The 18,643-nt window shown below is 36.0% G+C and overlaps 1 protein-coding gene across 1 annotated transcript; it reads left to right on the top strand.

Annotated features, from left to right (window-relative positions):
- The first annotated feature begins 11,655 nt into the window (after positions 1-11,655).
- On the top strand, positions 11,656-15,848 carry LOC107016841. The gene is made up of 3 exons (XM_015217183.1): positions 11,656-11,822; positions 15,011-15,297; positions 15,376-15,848. The coding sequence occupies exons 1-3, from the start codon at positions 11,656-11,658 to the stop codon at positions 15,846-15,848; spliced, it is 927 nt and encodes a 308-aa protein (XP_015072669.1).
- The last annotated feature ends 2,795 nt before the right edge of the window (positions 15,849-18,643 follow it).

Below are 18,643 nucleotides of genomic sequence, written 5' to 3'. Positions count from 1 at the left end.
CACTCATGTTCTAATGCAGTAGATAGTAAATAAGTGATACCTGCTAGATTTGATGAGTATTCAGGTGTGCCTCCTTTCCCTAGCATTTGTCGCATTTCATCATATTGTTGGTCACTAAAAAAATGTCCCTGAGATGAGGATGTTTCTTCTTTGTGCGAAGTATTGGCCTTTGGTCTAGTCCTTGATGAATCTCCCCTTCCAACATGTCAAGGAGATCTATAACCACCTGCATTGTGTTGCATCTGACTTTGAGTCCTGTATCCACTGACACGATTCTAATTGTTTCCAAACGAGTTGAACCCGTCACCTTGATTACCACTATTAAGTCTAAACTGACCTGATCCATCATTTTAATTTTTCCGCCTTTTACTCTGAAAACTAGAAGGATAACCAACCAATCAATAACAATTATCCTTTTTATGATTCCTATACCCACAGTACTCACAAAACAAATCAAATCTTCTAGAGCAATTGGAAGTATCCAATTCCTTCTTAGGCCTGTAAGATTGTGACTTACCTGCTAGCAGTGTTAGTACCTCCTTCTTGTCATCAACAACACCTAAAGTTCTTTGACTCTCTTCTTGTGATACAATTGCATAGGCTTCATTTACTGTAACAGTTGGATTCCTAGATAGAATGTTACTTCGTATTTGACTATAACTTTCATTTAACCCCATAAGAAATTGTAGCAATCCTTGAGATCTTAAAAGATCCAAATAAAGTCCTGATTCCCCACAATCACAATGTGGTAATGGTGCCATGATGTCTAATTCATGCCATGCATCCTTCAATTTTGAATAATAAGTAGTTACAAGATCCATAAATTGCCTTAAGGCTGCAATTTCAGCCCAGAGATGGTAAATTCTCGTCAGATTTGATCGATCAAAACGCTCTTTGAACTCAATCCAAACTTGTTTAGAATGTGATGCATATAGGATAGTTGGCATCAACTCAGCTGCTACTGTACAATCAATCCATGACAGCACAATCGCATTACACTTCTCCCACAATTCATTGAATTCTCCCTTGTATTGATGTTTTGTGCATGTTCCATCGATAAAACTAAGCTTGCCTTTTCCTCGAAGAGCAAGTTGCATTGATCGACTCCATAGTGTGTAATTTTCTGTAAGTTTGATTCCGATTATAACTGCCCCTGGTGAATCCGAAGCTTGAAGAAACAACGGGTAGTGATGGTATACCACAACAACATGTGATTCTGCAGATCCAGTTTCTTCAAAAACTGTCATGGCAATTCTTGAAACAAATTAAAAATTCAAAGCGTAAACAACTATCGGAGCTCTGATAACATATGAAATTATGCTCAATTCAGCTCTCATATGGCAGAGATTATACTACCCAGATATTGTGCATACAGAGCATCTTTGAAGGAAGAAGAGAATTCACTTTATTAGTGTTTCTAGAAAAAACTGAACATACAATGCACACCACTCTACGATATATAGCTTTCAATTAATTAGCTTCTAACCAACACAATTCGGACCACTCAGTTACAGCTCACCAACTCCACTAACAATCATACTAACTAACTAATTCATTTAATTTTAATACTTTTAATTCACATAATAACACTTAGCATCAAACGAGTCCAATTAATAGGTTCATTCAATCATCATTCAAAAACCATACACATTAAGATCAGCCAGCACCAGATACAAACAACATGATTTCTAACCTATTCAACATTGAAATCGTAACAAGGATACTAGGGAAAGGAGTTCGACAAGAAAGACAGGAAACAACCCTAGTTTTCAAGATCTTTGAATCATTCGAAAGAAATTTATCTTGGAGAAAGAAGTCCACGAAAGAAACCCATACGTTATGTAGAATTTAATCTACGAAGATTACCTTGAACGAAACATTGAATTCGCCTAAGAACTCTTCAGCGTTCTATGTTTTTCTTGCGATTTATCGCCTACTGCCTTAGCGTCATGAGTATCAATGTTTTGATCATGATTTTTAGGTTTAGGAATTGATATTGAATTATAAAACTTAGGTTCAATAATTTAATTAAATAAATTAATTAACTAATTACTAAAAAGCCTCTCCTAGACAGACTAGAACTAGGAAAACACAATACTTGATCAAATCTGAATTTTTTCCCTAAGAATTTCGTTTTGCCCATTTAAATTAATTAATTAAATGTCTAATTTAATTAATTAAGGTACCTAGGGTAACTATTATTGTTCACCTAAATCATTGGAACAAAAATTAACCATTTTGGACCATCCTAGGTTAAGTACTTGGATGTTTCTTAAGTTATACTAGGTTAGTGTAAGAATTTCGATTTGACCCCTTTAATTTAATTTATTAAATATCTAATTTAATGAATTAAGTGACCTATTGTAATTAATAAAGTACCCTTAAGTCTTTATAACCATAACTAATCCTTTGAACCATTCTAGGTTAAGTACTAGGTTATTTTTTCTTGTTTTAACCGAAATGTGGATATTGCTTTGTGATTTCGGTTTTGCCTATTTAAATTAAATATTTAAATTTCTAAATTAATTAACTAATTAGCCTAAGGTAATTACTAAAGTACCCTGATGTCGTTAGTATCTTAACTAACTCTTTGGACCACCCAAGGTTAGTTACTAGGTTGTCCCTTTCTTGTATTAACTGAAATCTCAAAATTTCCTTTTTATTTTCGGTTTTAGCCCTTTTAAATTAATTAATTAATTTGATAAATTATTATATGAGGTAACCTAGAGAAATTAGTAAAGAACCCCTATGTTTTTAGGACCATAACTAACCTTTTGGACCATCCTAGGTTAGGTACTAGGTTGTCTCTTTAACTAGTACTAGGTTACTGTCAACTCGGTTTAGGTCCTAGGTTGTCGGGTGCACTAATGGGTCCAATTAGGTTAGAACTAGGTTATTTTTTTATTTAGTGTAGTATTTTAGAGTCTAGAATTGGTAGAGATTTTAGGCCCCACATGGAGTGGTCCCTTGTGCACGTTTTTCCCCCTAATTACCCTAACCAAATTCGGTTAGGGTGGTCCCCTCTATTGGAAGCTTCTTCTCATGTCTTGAACATGTGTTTGCACATGATTTGATTGAATTTTCCTAAATAACTATTATTTATGGTTCATTTGGAAATGTTTACTTACTGTCCCAAAGATCCTCATTATGTCCTTGAGCACTATTTAATCTACATGATCTTTTTAAATGAACATGTGCCATGGTAATTAGGCTTGACACTTGGATGCCTAGTACCTAATTAGTTAGTTAAGGAATAAAATATTAATTTATCTTAGGATCTTCATTGCAGGTAAATTTCTATAACAAGTTCATTAATACTTAGAAAAATTGGCTAACACCCTTTAAGCAAATATTTTCTAATATGCCCAATATTTTTCTTATTTGGGTATTTTATAGAAATTTTCTAATACCCCTAAGCCATTTTTATATACTATTCTCCCAAATAATTGGAATAAAAATTAACCCTTTTGGACCATCCTAGGCTAAGTACTAGGATGTTTCTTGAGTTGTACTAGGTTAGTGTACGAATTTCGGTTTCACCCCTTTAATTTAATTAATTAAATGGCTAATTTAATTAATTAAGTGACCTCTGTTAATTAATAAATTACCCTTAAGTCTTTATAAGCATCACTAATCCTTTGAACCATCCTAGGTTAGGTACTAGGTTGTCTTTTTCTTGTTTTATATGAAATCTTGATATTGCTTTGTGACTTTCATTTTTCCCCTTTAAATTAATTAATTAAGTTGATAAATTAATTAATTAATTACTCTAGGTAATTACTAAATTACCCTTAATTCGTAAGGATCTTAACTAACTCTTTGGACCATCCTAGGTTAGGTACTAGGTTGCCCCTTTCTTATCTTAACTGAAATCTGAAAATTTCCTTTTTATTTTCGGTTTTAGCCCTTTTAAATTAATTAAATAATTTGATAAATTAATTAATTATATAACCTAGAAAATTACTAAACTAAACATAAGTTGTTAAAACCATAACTAACCTTTTGAACCATCCTAGTTTAGTTACTATGTTGTCTCTTTAACTAGTACTAGGTTAGTCTCAACCCGGTTTTGGTCCTAGTTTGTCGGGTGCACTAATGGTCCAATTAGATTAGTCCTAGGTTATTTAGTAATTTAGGGTAGTAGGTTAGAGTCTAGAATTGGTAGGGAGGTTAGGCCCCACATGGAGTGGTCCCTTGTGTACATTTTCCCCCTTAATTACCCTAACCAAATTCGGTTAGGGTGGTCCCCACCTTTGGCAGCTTTTTCACATATGCACATAGGTTGGTTTCACTTTCCTAACTAACTATTATTTATGGTTCACTTGGGAATGTTTACTTATTGTTCCAAGGATCCTCACTCTGTCCTTGGACACTATTTAATCTACATGATCATTTTAAATGATCATGTGCCATGGTACCTAGGATTGCCACTTGATTCCTAGTACCTAATTTGTGAGTTAAGGAATAAAATATTAATTTAGCTTAGGGTCTTCATTGCAGGTACATTTCTTTAACAAGCTCATTAATACTTAGAAAAATTGGCTAACACCCTTTAAGCCAATATTTTCTAATATGCCTAATATTTAGTTATTTGGGTATTTTATAGAGATTCGCTAATACCCCTTAGCTATTTTTCTATACTATGCCTAATATTTCTTAATATTGGGCATTGGAATGCCTATGTATACCCAATATGCATTCTTACAGACTTACTGGGCTCTTCATTGGACATGTAATATTTTCGGAATGTTACATATGTGATCTATTGTGATGCATCCAGAGTTGTCCTAGGTTGTGTGTTAATAAGGTTATAGCTTATGCCTCTAAACAACTTAAGGTTCATGAGAAGAACTATCCAACTCATGACCTCGAGCTTGCAGTACTGGTGTTTGCACTTAAGATTTGGAGACACTACTTGTATGGTGTTCATCTCGATGTGTTCACTGACCATAAGAGCCTTCAGTATGTGTTCACCCAGAAAGAGTTAAATCTTCGCCAGAGGAGATGGCTTGAGTTCCTTAAAGATTATGATATGAGTGTGCATTATCATCCTTGTATGGAAAATGTAGTAGCAGATGCTCTTAGTAGATTATCTATAGGTAGTGTAGCCCATGTTGAGGAAGAAAGTAAGGAGCTAGTGAAGGATGTTCACAGGTGAGATTGGCATCCTACAAACTCAAGGATGTGACTCACATATGGTTCACTCAGTGGAAAGACAACAGATATGACTTTCTATTTTGTAAATCAATATAGAAGTCCAAATTAGTATTAGTCCAGAAACTCTCTCAGAACCCTTCTAAGTCTCTACTCCAGTCGGTGACCCAATTATAGCTAGACCGGTATACAGAAATTTCCCTGTCACAGTCTCTAAGAAAGTAACCTCAGCAGATCCAGTAGAGTTAGAAATGGTAGACTTCAATATCATTCTAGGAATGGATTGGTTACATTCATGTTATGCCTCAGTCGATTTCAGAATTGGGATTGTTCGGTTTCAGTTTCCAGACGAACCAATCTTAAAATGGAAGGGTAGTAGCTTAGAGCCTATAAGTCGATTTATTTCTTACCTTAAGGCCAGAAAGATGATCTCAAAGGGTTATCTGTATCATTTAGGTCGGGGTAAGGATTCTAGCCTTGAAACCCCAATGCTTGATTCAGTTCCAATAGTTTGTGAATTTCCAGAAGTGTTTCCAGAAGATCTTCCCAAACTCCCTCCCGAAAGAGAAATTGACTTTGGAATTGATCTACTTATCTAGCCTATTTATATTCTTCCTTACAGAATGGCTCCAGCAGAGCTTACGGAATTGAAAGATCCGTTGAAAGACCTTCTAGATAAGGGTTTCACCATACCTAGTATTTCACCATGAGGTGCACCAGTATTGTTCGTAAAGAAGAAAGATGGTTCTCTCAGAACGTGCATTGACTATAGACAATTGAACAAGGTCACAATCAATAATAAGTATCCCATCCCCAGGATTGATGAATTGTTTGACCAACTTCAGGGTGCTAGTCATTTCCCAAAGATAGACCTCAGATTGGGTTACCATCAACTCAGAGTCATAGATAGTGACATTCCAAAAACAGCTTTTAGAACTCGGTATGGTCATTATGAATTTGTAGTTATGTCATTTGGACTAACCAATGCTCCAGCAGCTTTAATGGATACGATGATATGAGTGTTCAACATTACTTAGACTTGTTCGTTATCGTCTTCATTGATGATATCCTCATTTACTCTAGGAGTGAGGAAGAACATGCAAGTCATTTGAGTGTTGTTCTGCAGACTCTCAAAGATCGTCAGTTATTTGCTAAGTTTAGTAAATGTGGGTTTTTGTTGCAATCTGTTGCTTTCCTTGGTCACATTGTATCTAGCGAAGGGATCCGCGTAGATTCACAAAAGATAGAAGTAGTGAAAAAATGACCCAGACCTACCTCCGCTACAAATATCAGAAATTTATTAGTTCTAGCAGGTTATTATAGAAGGTTCGTGGAAGGATTTTCATCCATAGCCTCACCATTGACTAGATTGACTCAGAAGATGGTCAAGTTCCAATGGTCAGATGATTGTGAGAAGAGCTTCACAGAATTGAAAACTTGATTGACTACAGCTCCTGTCTTGACTCTACTAGAGGGTTCAGATGGTTATGTGATCTACTGTGATGCATCAAGAGTTGGCCTTGGTTGTGTGTTGATGCAAAGACATAAGGTTACATCTTATGCCTCTAGAAAGCTTAAGGTGCATGAGAAGAACTATCCAACTCATGACCTCGAGCTTGCAGCAGTGGTGTTTGCACTCAGGATATTGAGACACTACTTGTATGGTGTTCATGTAGATGTGTTCACCGATCATAAGATCCTTCAGTATGTGTTCACCCAGAAAAAGTTGAATCTTCGCCATAGGATATGGCTTGAGTTCCTTAAGGATTATGATATGAGTGTGCGTTATCATCCTGGAAAGGCGAATGTAGTGGCCTATGCTCTTAGTAAATTATTTATGGGTAGTGTAGCCCATGTTGAGGAAAAATGAAAGGAGCTAGTGAAGGATGTGCATAGGCTTGCTCGCTTGGGAGTTCGTCTTATGAGCATATCAGACAACGGTGTAACAGTTCAGAATGGGGAAGAATCGTCTTTGGTAGTGGATGTGAAAGAAAATCAAGAGTGTGATCCGATCTTCCTTGAACTAAAGGGTGCAGTCAACAATCAGAGAGTGGAGGTTTTCTCCCAGGGGGGAGATGGTGTACTTCGTTACCAAGGTAGATTGTGTGTTCCTGATATGGGAGAGTTGAGGCATCATATTCTTGAAGAAGCTCATAACTCCAGGTATTCTATTCATCCAGGTTCCACTAAGATGTACTGCGATATGAGGGAAGTCTATTGGTGGAATGGAATGAAGAGGGATATAGCAGACTTTGTGAGTAAGTGCCCCAATTGCCAGCATGTCAAGGTAGAACATCAGAAACCAGGAGGTATGACTCAAGAGATCGATATTCCTACTTGGAAGTGGGATGTGATCAATGTTGATTTCATCACAGGGTTACCTTATACTCGCAGACAACATGACTCCATTTGGGTTATAGTTGGTAGGATGACTAAGTCTTCCCACTTTTTAGTGGTCAAGAGTTCAGATTCGGCAGAGGAATATCCCATGCTTTACATTAATGAAATTGTGAGGTTGCATGGGGTTCCTTTTTCTATCATCTCAGATAGAGATCCTCGGTTTACCTCTCATTTCTCAAAGTCATTTCAGAAGGGTTTTGATATTCAAGTAAACCTTAGCACAACATTTCATCCGCAGATGGATGGACATGAAGAGCGTACAATTCAGACCCTAGAGGATAAGTTAAGAGCTTGTCTGATCTATTTCAAGGGTAGTTGGGATGATCACCTTCCTCTGATTGAGCTCGCCTACAATAATAACTACTATTCCAGCATTAAGATGGCCCCTTATAAAGCTTTGTATAGGCGTAGATGTAGATCTCCTGTTGGTTGGTTAGAAGTAGGTGAAGCAGCTTTGATAGGGCCAGATTCAATCCTTTATGCTATGGAGAAAGTGCAACTCATTAGAGATAGACTTAAGACATCCCAAAGTCATCAGAAATCTTATGCATATATGAGAAGAAGGGAACTAGAGTTCCAAGGTTTTTCTGAAAGTCACACCTATGAAAGGGTGATGAGATTTGGCATGAAAGGGAAGCTCAGTCCTAGATATATAGGCCCTTACAAGATCTTGAAAAGGGTTGGCAAGGTGGCTTATTAGTTAGAGTTTCCAGCAGAATTAGCAGCAGTGCATCTGGTCTTCCACATCTCACTCTTGAAGAAGTGTGGGGGTGATCCAGCCTCTGTAGTGCCATTAGAGAGCAGGGCGGCGAAAGATAGTCTTTTTTATGAGGATGTACCAATTGATATTCTTGAACGTCAGGTTAGAAGGTTGAAAAATAAAGAAGTCACTTCAGTCAAGGTTTTGTGAAGGAGTCAGTCCATAAAGGGAGCTACTTGGGAAGCAGAAGCAGTCATGAAAGCCAAGTATCCTCACCTCTTTACTTCCGATTGCACTCCAGCTTGAGGTAATAGTTCCTCTTCAGTTTCCAGTCATTCATGCGTGAATTCTGTCTTAGAATCTTTTTCCATCAGTTTGTACTTGCATTTTTAGCGCATTTACATGTTCTCATAACTCAATTCAGTCAGAAACTCAGTTCTCAATGTTTAGCAGTAGGGTTTGCAACTCTCTCCCTCTATTCCAGCTAGTTTAGTCTTCATTCGAGGACGAATGTTCCCAAGGGGGAGATAATGTAAAACCCCGTATACAAAACAAACCAAAAGCTAGTTTTTCACAAAATTTGCAGATGCATCGACGGTTTCCATGAACAGACCGTATCCTGACCCACGGTCCGTTCTGCACATCCGTCGACGGAGTCAAAAAACCCCAAAATCTTAACCCAAGAAATTTGACTATGTATCGAACGATGAAGGGACCTACAGTCCATTGTCTGTGTCCATCAATCAATACCCCATTCCTCCACTCTCTGATATGAACCACAGTTTACCATCATGGATCGTTGTTCGATCTACGGTCCGTAGTCTGACCGTAGGTGGAAATTAACAGACAGTTAGGGGTAAATACAGTTGGGACATTTCAACTGATCATAACTCTTAGAACAAAATTAATTAGGTGTCCCGTGATATATCCACAAATAGATAATTGAATTAGCTTTCCATAGCCACCGACCTTGCTAAAATCATACCTCCGAGTAAAAAGTTATGCTCGTTTTAGTAAAGGCCTGTCGAACTGGCCCAACCTACGGACCCAATCGACGGATAATCAATTGAACAATGAAACGTCAATTGAACGACGGATCGTAAGTCCAGGTCGTCGTTTGGTCGGACAACAATTAACTCAGGGGTCTGTTGGTCTTTTCCCACTTTGTTTAAACCCTAAGATACGTCGTTTTGACCATAAATCATCAGATTTCAGTGAGTTTAAGCCTAAAACATAACTAAAACTTAACTAAGTCAAATCATTAATCAAAACATAGAAAATAAGAAACAAAAAAAGGAGAAAAAGGTCAAGAACTCTAGTTCGAGGATCTAGCAAGGTTCCAACAGTTCCAGACCCAAAATCTAAGTGTTTCTCCATTAATTTCATCACCAGGTATGTGAGATTTCTCTAGTGGTTTCCTTTCACCCATTGAGTCCCTAGTTTTCAGTCAGATTCTTGATTCACATATCATGATTAAACATAGGGTGTCTAGAACCTCAACAGAACTTCATGAATTTATTAGTTATATGTTCCAAATCAGATTATCATGTTATTACTCAGATTATTGCATGAATTTCAAAACCCTAGCTATGCATTTCTTTTGTTCTTGAATTAGACATGCTAGGTCAAATATTTCCGTTACTTCAGATATATATGTCTCAGTTATAAATGCATAATTACTAGATTAATTATTGCATTACAGGTTGCATGTTCAGTTTAGAGTTATCAAGTAATTACAGAAATTCAGTCATAATGAGTTAATTACATAATTCATTGGGAGTAGCATTAATACCGAGTTGGACTAGGGTTCAGCGTACCCAATTAGTCTCAAAACTACTAGCCAAGTAGGTTGTAAGTCCCCTCTGTGGTCAATCATTTTAGTGATCATGCCAGCATGCGTTTATACCTCTGGCAGGATATATTGGGTCCTCTCGATGGGGCCGATACATCGGACTCCACATTTAGCTCATGTGGTTTTATTATCGGTTATTAGTAGCTCCCACCGTTCAGTCAGACTCTGTAATGCATTGATCGTATTTAAAATTCAGTTATTTTTCAGTCTCAGCATGTTATAACTTTGGTCATTGCATCCAATTAGCTCAGAATTCAGTATATCATATTCAGATTATTATACTTGCTTTTGTGCCTGTTCAATTATGTTTTGTTTTAGATTTACTCTATCCTACATTCTCCGTACCTTCATGTACTAACATATATGTGTGCTACATCTTCTCATGATGTGGGTTCAGGTTCTCAGCATCCAAATCACGCATAGATCGATTCCGGATCTCCAGTTCAGCAGATTCAGTGGTGAGTCCTCATTCTCCGAGAACAATAGTCATGAGTTTCTTTTCAGTATTTTAGTCATTTAGTTTCAGTTTTTGCTAGACATAGTTGGGGACTGTCCCAACATTTCTAGTCAGTTTAGACGCTCAGACATAGTTATTTTCGGCTCATTATTGAGTTAATATTTCCTTTGTATTAAACTCATCCTTTTCAAATATCTTAGTTATAGAATATGAGTATTCCCATCTTTTCAATTTAAATTATGATTTAGCTTCCGCATTAAGTTTATTATCTTTAAGTGTGCTCTTGATCAATGAGGTAAGGTTACAATCTCAATTTCTGGATATATATAGAACTGTGAATGAGTTAGGATTGTGTTTTATGTTTGAAAATCCTGGATATTGTAATTTGAATTTGGTGAGAGACTTTTATGCCAATTGGTTAACTGAAACGAAATATAAGTGTGCCTGTGAGGGGGAAAGATGTTAAATTTTCTGCCCAAGTTCTGAAGGAGGTGTTGGGACCCCTAATTCGGATTCTGACATGTTTAATGACTTGAAGGATAAACCTTTGTAGGGATATTTGGCACACTTTGTGTGTGGTTGAATCAAATGCTAGGTAGGAGACGAGTAAGGACACAGGGAGGCATAATACCCTCCACTTTGCTAATTTTAAACAGGTGGCCGGAGTGTGGTTGAATATAGTGTGTAGTGTATTCCTTCATGCTAAACACTTGACTAATGTGAATCGCGATAGGGTGGTGTTAGTTTACATGTTGATGAAAAGATTGCCCTATAATGTGGGGCTATTTTGGAAAAAAACATGATGAAGTTACGGAATATTTTAGGTGAAGATTCTGTTAAGAAGGGTTAAGTACCCATTCTGTGAGGAGTCATGAGATTGAGTAGGAGGAGTTGGACATGACTATTGCTAGGCACCTAGATCTGGAAGGTAAGTTGGTGGACATCACTCGCACAAAGGCGCTAGACATATTGCATGGGCTTGTCTTATGAGCTCCTGATAGGCAAGCCCATGATGATAGCGTCATGGCACGCATGTTTGGTATGGCTCAATCGAAGTTGCGAATATGAGTCCTCCCATTCACTAATGATGAAATGGAGGCATTGGTAGAGCGCTATCCATTGATAGATAGTGCAGCCTTTCTGTGCAAGACTGATCCCACCTTCTTGGAGCCTCTGGACGATGATGAGCCCATTGCTGATGAGGAAATGGTTTATGAGGAGGATGACGACGATGTGGATGAGGCAAATTCCTTAATGGTGTTTGATCGCGACAACGACGAGGCCTAAAGGCCCTCGGGAGTATTCCTACCTCCTACTTTGTTTTGCTTGTGCACTAAGGACAGTGCTTATCTTTAAAGTGTGGGTTGGGTGTATTATCTATGTATATATTTGTTTACTACTTTATTGACTATAGTGTAGTCTTTAGTTATTTTTTGTTACTTTTTTTAGGTTCCTCGAAGTTTGTTTTCGGTACTTTTACAGAGGATTGTCCCTTTGAACTCTATAGGATTAGTTTAGTACTTTATCGAGTCCTAGAGTCGTCTTAGGAGTGACATTTTCTAATTATAGATGGATGACAACCGTCTTAAGGGTAAATTATTCAAATAGAGGAGTAGGATGGACAAGACCAACCTTGGTCTTTTGAAGTTATGTCTCAATAAGTTAGCCAAACTTCATGTGTAGTTATACGTGAAAAAAATGCAATGTCTGGTTGACCTTGTAATTAGCATGTTCTCTTAAGTTTGACTCAAATGTTTAAATATGAGCTTAATTATGTAGTAATACCGTAATGCAACTATATGAGCATGTCAGTTGATATATCTGTATATGTGTCATAATGCCATGCGTAGTGAGATTTGATCGGTTCTTTCTTAACTTGATATCCAGAAGTTGTCTTGTATGTGTTGAATGAGTAGCTTGTATGACTTAAGGAATGTGATTGAGCCGTTTCTTTGAAATAACTAATTTTTGACTCTACTTGTATGCCTACCATGAAATTTTCCCCTTGTGAAGCCCCATTTAGCCTTTAGCCTTGTTCATTTCATAAGCCGAAACCCATTGTTTGATACAAAGTCTTTGGATCCTCTTAAGGTCCTTAATGTACTATGTTAAGAACAAGGGTTGAAAAAACAAGGTTGAATGAGCTAAGGGTGAATTGCTACATTGTGTGAAAAACAAAGTTTTAATTTGGCTCTGGTCCTTAGGGACAATGTGCACCTCGACTGAAATTGAGGGTGGCTAATTTAAGACTATGCTCGAAACATTGTCCCTTATGCTATCAAGGATAATGTGCACCTTACTCAAATGAAAAAGATCTAGTGTTTGGGTGGCTAGTGCAAAAGCATTGTTTTTAAAAAAAAATAAAAAGAAATAAAAGGGAAATTATGGAGAAATAAAGGGGTATTTAGTCATGAAGTCTGTACTAGAAGAAAAGAATAATATGAAGGATGTTGTTTGCTAAATGATAACATGTGCATTAGGGAGGAGTGGTTACTATAATGAATTCAAAAAAATACCTCCATTACCTAAAACCAACACTACAACCAAAGGAAAGCCCTTTTGATTCCTTGAGAATTACGATGTGAAAGTTTAATTACACTGTCGGCAAGCATATGACATGTTAAGGAAGTAAGAACTTTAATTCTGAGTGCGACTTCATTATTTTGAAAAAATAGGCCTTTTGATTTTGACATTGCGCTTGAGTGAAAGGTTGTGCTAAAAAACATAAACAAGTGAGGGCATCTATGACATGTGTAGGAGTATCCAGTTGATGTGTTGGTATGATTTTGCATTAGCCCGAAAAGAATAATAATAAAAGACTAATTCTTTGAACATGCATTGTACATGGCATATATGTGGAAAATTGTTGCATCCAATGTAAACTGCATAATCATGATTAAAAGGTTTGGTTGACTTTAAGGTGAGTTGATAAAGACAAGAGTTATAAAAAAGAGTTGATGGTCTAAAGATCGTTTGAGGACAAACAAAAGTATGAGTGTGGGGTGGTGATATTAGCCATACTTTTATGCCTGAGTAGTCAATATTCGCCCATGTTTTGGTGGTGTTAAAGGAAAACCTTGAGTTTACTAGCTTGATTTTGTGGTTGCTTGCGATGATTATGAACTTACACACATGATTAGAGATTTTAGGAACTCTCGAAGAATGCGGAGACGGAACAACGAAAGAAGGAATAAAATTGGACGTGAAAAATGGTTGAGGATAGAATTACCTAGGCGAGGTGCACTGGCAGACGCGTCGTGCTAAGGCCTTATGCTCAGAGACAGTATTGAGGCATACTCGTAGGCGCGTTGCGCCAAGGCTTGATGTGCATAGGATATTCTTAGGCGTGATGATGGCGCGCCGCACCTGTAGAACTTGAATACCAGATGTGCTAGGTCTGATGGAGGTGTGCCACCCCAATCTGATTTCGACTTTTCCAAATTTTAAACATTAACTAGGAGTTCTAATTTGAGTAGGATTTGTTCTTATATTCACTATATAAATCCTAGGGCTGCCATTGCTAGGGGTTCGACTTATGTTTAATGTGAAGGCCAAGAATCAAGTATGTAATCCTCTTAACTCTCCTATTTTTCGGATTCGTTTATGAATAATTATCTTTTCTTGATTACTAAAAGCATGAGTAGCTAAACTTCCTAATTATGGGGCTGTAGTTATGAATAGATTGTTGAATATTTGAGGTTTTATGACTTAATCTTCGGTTGTCAATTCTAATTACTTTTATATTCTTGCTTAACTATTTTATGCTTGCTCACCATAAAAAGACTAGTGTCTAATCTTGAATTTACCATAGGAGAGATTAGATAGACCAGGAAATATAGAAAGCTCGGTCAACCCATTAAATTCAGGAGATTAGTGTTCAGGAGTGACACCCGAAAGACGAACACCTTTTTTGGTTACGAAATAGGATAAAATATAAATGCTCGCCAGTTAGTCTATTTATCACCACTCAACAATGTAGTTAGATAGCTAACTGGGGTAGGCGACGAGAGGTGTGTAACCCAGATTATACTATTAGCCCTACAAACCAGTAATTTTACAACTGCAGTTACTTCGAAGCCAATAATATGATGCATGGAATTCATTATATGTTGCAGTTCTGGAATTGCTTTTAATCTTGCTTAAAACATTATATCAAAGTCATTCACCATTTTACTTTAAATTAATGCATATTAGTTGTAGTTAACCATAAATCATCATCGCTTGAAGTAGTTATTTTTCTTTTTAATTGTGGAATTATGTGTAAATATAAGTTAATCATAAGTCCCTTGGGAATGATAACTCGTTTCTAAAAGAAACTATATTACTTGTGCGACCACATACACTTGCGTGTATACTGGGGATCAACATAGAGCCTTAAAGATATAATCTCATGTTCCTAGTAGATTTTGGGTTGAATGTGTAAGACTGCAGTATACTTAATTAACAGATTGCCTACAACTGTTCTGGATGGTTATTCTCCTTATGAAAGATTGTTTGGAAAATCTCCTAGATTGGATCACATTAGAGTATTTGGGTGTTTATGTTTTGTTGCTACATTTCCTAGGGGTAGGAAGTTTGAAGCCAGAGCAAACAGAACTGTTCTATTTGGTTTTTCTTCCACACAAAATGGTTATAAGTTTTATGATCTTCATGCAAAGATTGTGTTCATCAGTAGGGATGTTGTTTTCAAAGAAGAAGGATTTCGTTTCAAGATTTTGCAACCTCATGATGAAGGTTCATATCCTTTGTTTTCTCCATTTCTTAATTATACAGATGATGCTCCTGATAATTTAGATTAGGTCCTCCAAACAGAGAAGTCTCATGTTGAAGATTCTTCCTCACAACCTGCATATCCAAGAACTGAAATGTCCAGCAATCCAGTTGTTGAGTCCCCTATAGTTGATAACTTAGAAGACTTACAAGATGAACCCCTGGACATGGTTCTATTGAATCAGTACAAACTACCCGCACTGGTTCAAGAAAGACTACCAGGGCATGCAAGACTCATGCTTGGATTAAAGATTATTTTGTTCCCAAAAAGTCCAGTCCTCACTCCATCACTAAGTATGTTTGTTATGGTAATGTATCCACAGGTTAGCAATCTTACTTACATGCTTTTTTCAGAAGATGTGGAGCCCCAATCTTTTAATGAAGAATCTCAAGACAAGTTGTGGATTAATGCCATGAAGCAAGAAATCCAAGCTTTCGAAGATAACAATACTTTGAAATTGTTGACATACCACCTGGTGAGAAAGAAATTGGTTCCAAATGGGTATACAAGATAAAGTACAAGTCCATGGTGATGTGGATAGATACAACCCAAGTCTAGTTTCAAAAGGGTATACCTAAAAAGAAGGTCTTGATTATCAAGACACGTTTTCACCAGTTGCTAAAATGGTCACCAGTAGGAATGTCCTTAGTCTAGTAGCTTCCCATGGTTGCACTTTGTCACAAATGAATGTTAACAATGCTTTCTTGAAAGGTGATTTACTTGAAGAAATTTATATGGAGCTTCCTATAAGGTTCCTATCACATTGGTGACTAAGGTGTGCAAGTTGATGAAGTCATTATATGGTCTTAAAAAATTATCTAGACAATGAAACATCAAGTTCACTAAGGCGTTATTGATTGCAGGATACTCACAAAGTGCTCATGATAACTCTTTGTTCATTAGAAAGGGAGGAACTGACAATGCATTGATTTTAGTGTGTGTTGATGACCTCCTAATAATGGGTAATAGTTCCAGTTTGATTCAAGAAGAAAAAGACACACTACACCAAAATTTCAAAATGAAGGACTTGTGAAGTCTTAGATACTTTTTAGGGATTGAAGTTTTAAAGTAAAAAGAAGGATTTTTCTTGAATCAAAGAAATTATGTTTTACAACTCATTTCAAAAATTGGCTGAGTGGAATCTAACCACAAATTGACCAGTACAGAATTCGATCAACACATTGGTAGTTCTGATGATCCAGCGTAAAAAGATGAAACATTATACCAAAGATTGATTGGTAAAACATTATACTTAACAATAACCAGATGTGACATTTATTTAGTGTACAAGTTCTGAGCCAGTTCATAAAACATTGTAAGGTTTCTCACAGGGAAGGTGCACTAAGGGTTGTGAGATATCTCAAAAGATCTTCAGGACTTAGGATAATTCTCAAAAGAGTGAGTGGTGTTATGAAACTCACTGGATACTATTCATGCCCCAACACACGAAGATCGTTCACAGGTTACATGACAAAACTTGGAGATTCTTTTTTTTATGGAAGTCAAAGAAGCAACAGACAGTAAGTAAGATTTCAACTAAAGCATCATAAATGAGCTTGGCAGCTCTTATTGAAGAACTAATCTGGTTAGCAGGATTACTAGATACGTTACAATTTCCAGTTGACATCCCAATCTCAGTGTCTAGAGCTAGCAAATCAACTATACAAATAACTAAAAACCAGTGTTTCATGAATGTACAAAACACATAGACATTGATTGTTATTTCATTCGAAAGAAAGTGAAATCAGGCTTCATAGATCTTAAGCATTTGTGCACTACTATGCAACCAACTGACATTCTCACAAAAGGGTTAGGTGCTACTCAACATCATCTCTTTATGACTAAACTTGGTGTGTTAGATATATTCCACCCTTCAGCTTAAGAGATAGGGGTGTTGAATTACAAATGGAAGAATTGGTGCATTTTTATTCATCATTTTAATAAATAGTTGGAGTTTGTTAAGAAGTTACAGCTCAGCTTGAAAGGTCATTCTTCTGTTAGTTACAATAATTGTGATCCTCTTTATATAGAGATAGCTATGTAAATCTTAAGCAAGAAAAATGTGAGATTCTTTTCAAATCGTAAATGTAATACTATATGCTTGAATAGAATACAGTTTTTAATTTCTTTCTTTCCGTAGATTTCACAAATTCTTTACAAAGTTTGTATTTCTTATTTCAACCTATCAGTAAACCATGTCAAGTCTATTACATTCTGTAATTTGTGTTTATGCAATAAGAGTCATCGTCTACCATTTGGTGACAATTCAATTACGAATTCTAGGTCTTTTAATTTTATTTACTCATATGTTTGGGGTCCTTCTCCAACTATCTCTTTTGATAATTTTATATTTTATGTTATTTTTGTTGATCATTTCACAAAATATACTTGGTTGTTTATTTTAAGATACAAATAAGATGTTAAGGAATTTTTTACTAATGTTGTTGTATTAGTTCAAAACCAAATTCAATTGATAATTAAAATGTTGTACACTAATGTGGAGGTGAATAAATTGGCCTTAAATCCATTGTCTTGAATTTTGGGATCCAACGTCTCATAATTAAGTCCTCCATATACTCCCCAACTAGTTGGTACTGCCGAAAGAAAACATCGCCACGTTGTGGACTCCACTTTAACTCTTATTCACCATGCTTATGTCCCTCTCAAATTTCGGTTTCTCGCATTCCAATTTGTAGTCTACCTCATTATAGGTTTCCAACACCACTTCTTGGTCTTAAATCTTTATTTCAGTTTCTATACTTGTATTTATAAGGCTATACAGAAGAACATCAAATGGTCTCATAAATATGACTTAACTTTTAATAATCATATATTACTAAAAGCATGAACAAAAAAGTTGAAAGTTGAATTACGGTTTTACCCTTTCTACAAATTAAATTATTATAAAATATTTAAATATTTGAGTGTATAAATTTAATTAAATGTTAATGACTTTTAGACTTCCTAAGATTAATTACTAATTAAATATCTAATTTATTAATATTTATCATCTATAATCTATATGTATATAATAGTTATAATTTTTTTTAAAAAAAACTTTACCTAAATTTCTTTTCTTTCCCTCTTCTTATAACTTTTTCCTTAACCCCTCTCATGAATAATATAATTGATGTGGATAAAGTATTATCCTTTATGATAAATAACGAAATTTAATAATTTAAAGGGTGCAAATCTACAAAATGGAGACGCACATTGATAATGTCCTCTTGATTATTATTAAAGAATGACTCTAGCTTCACAAATTTAATTCATTAATTCTTAATTACATGATAAGAACTTTAGTTGTTC

The sequence above is a fragment of the Solanum pennellii genome, chromosome 4 (genome assembly GCF_001406875.1).
Source record: "Solanum pennellii chromosome 4, SPENNV200".
In the NCBI taxonomy this organism is placed as follows: Eukaryota; Viridiplantae; Streptophyta; class Magnoliopsida; order Solanales; family Solanaceae; genus Solanum; species Solanum pennellii.
Note: the sequence above shows the minus strand (reverse complement) of the source record. Positions and strands in the feature narration are given on the sequence as shown.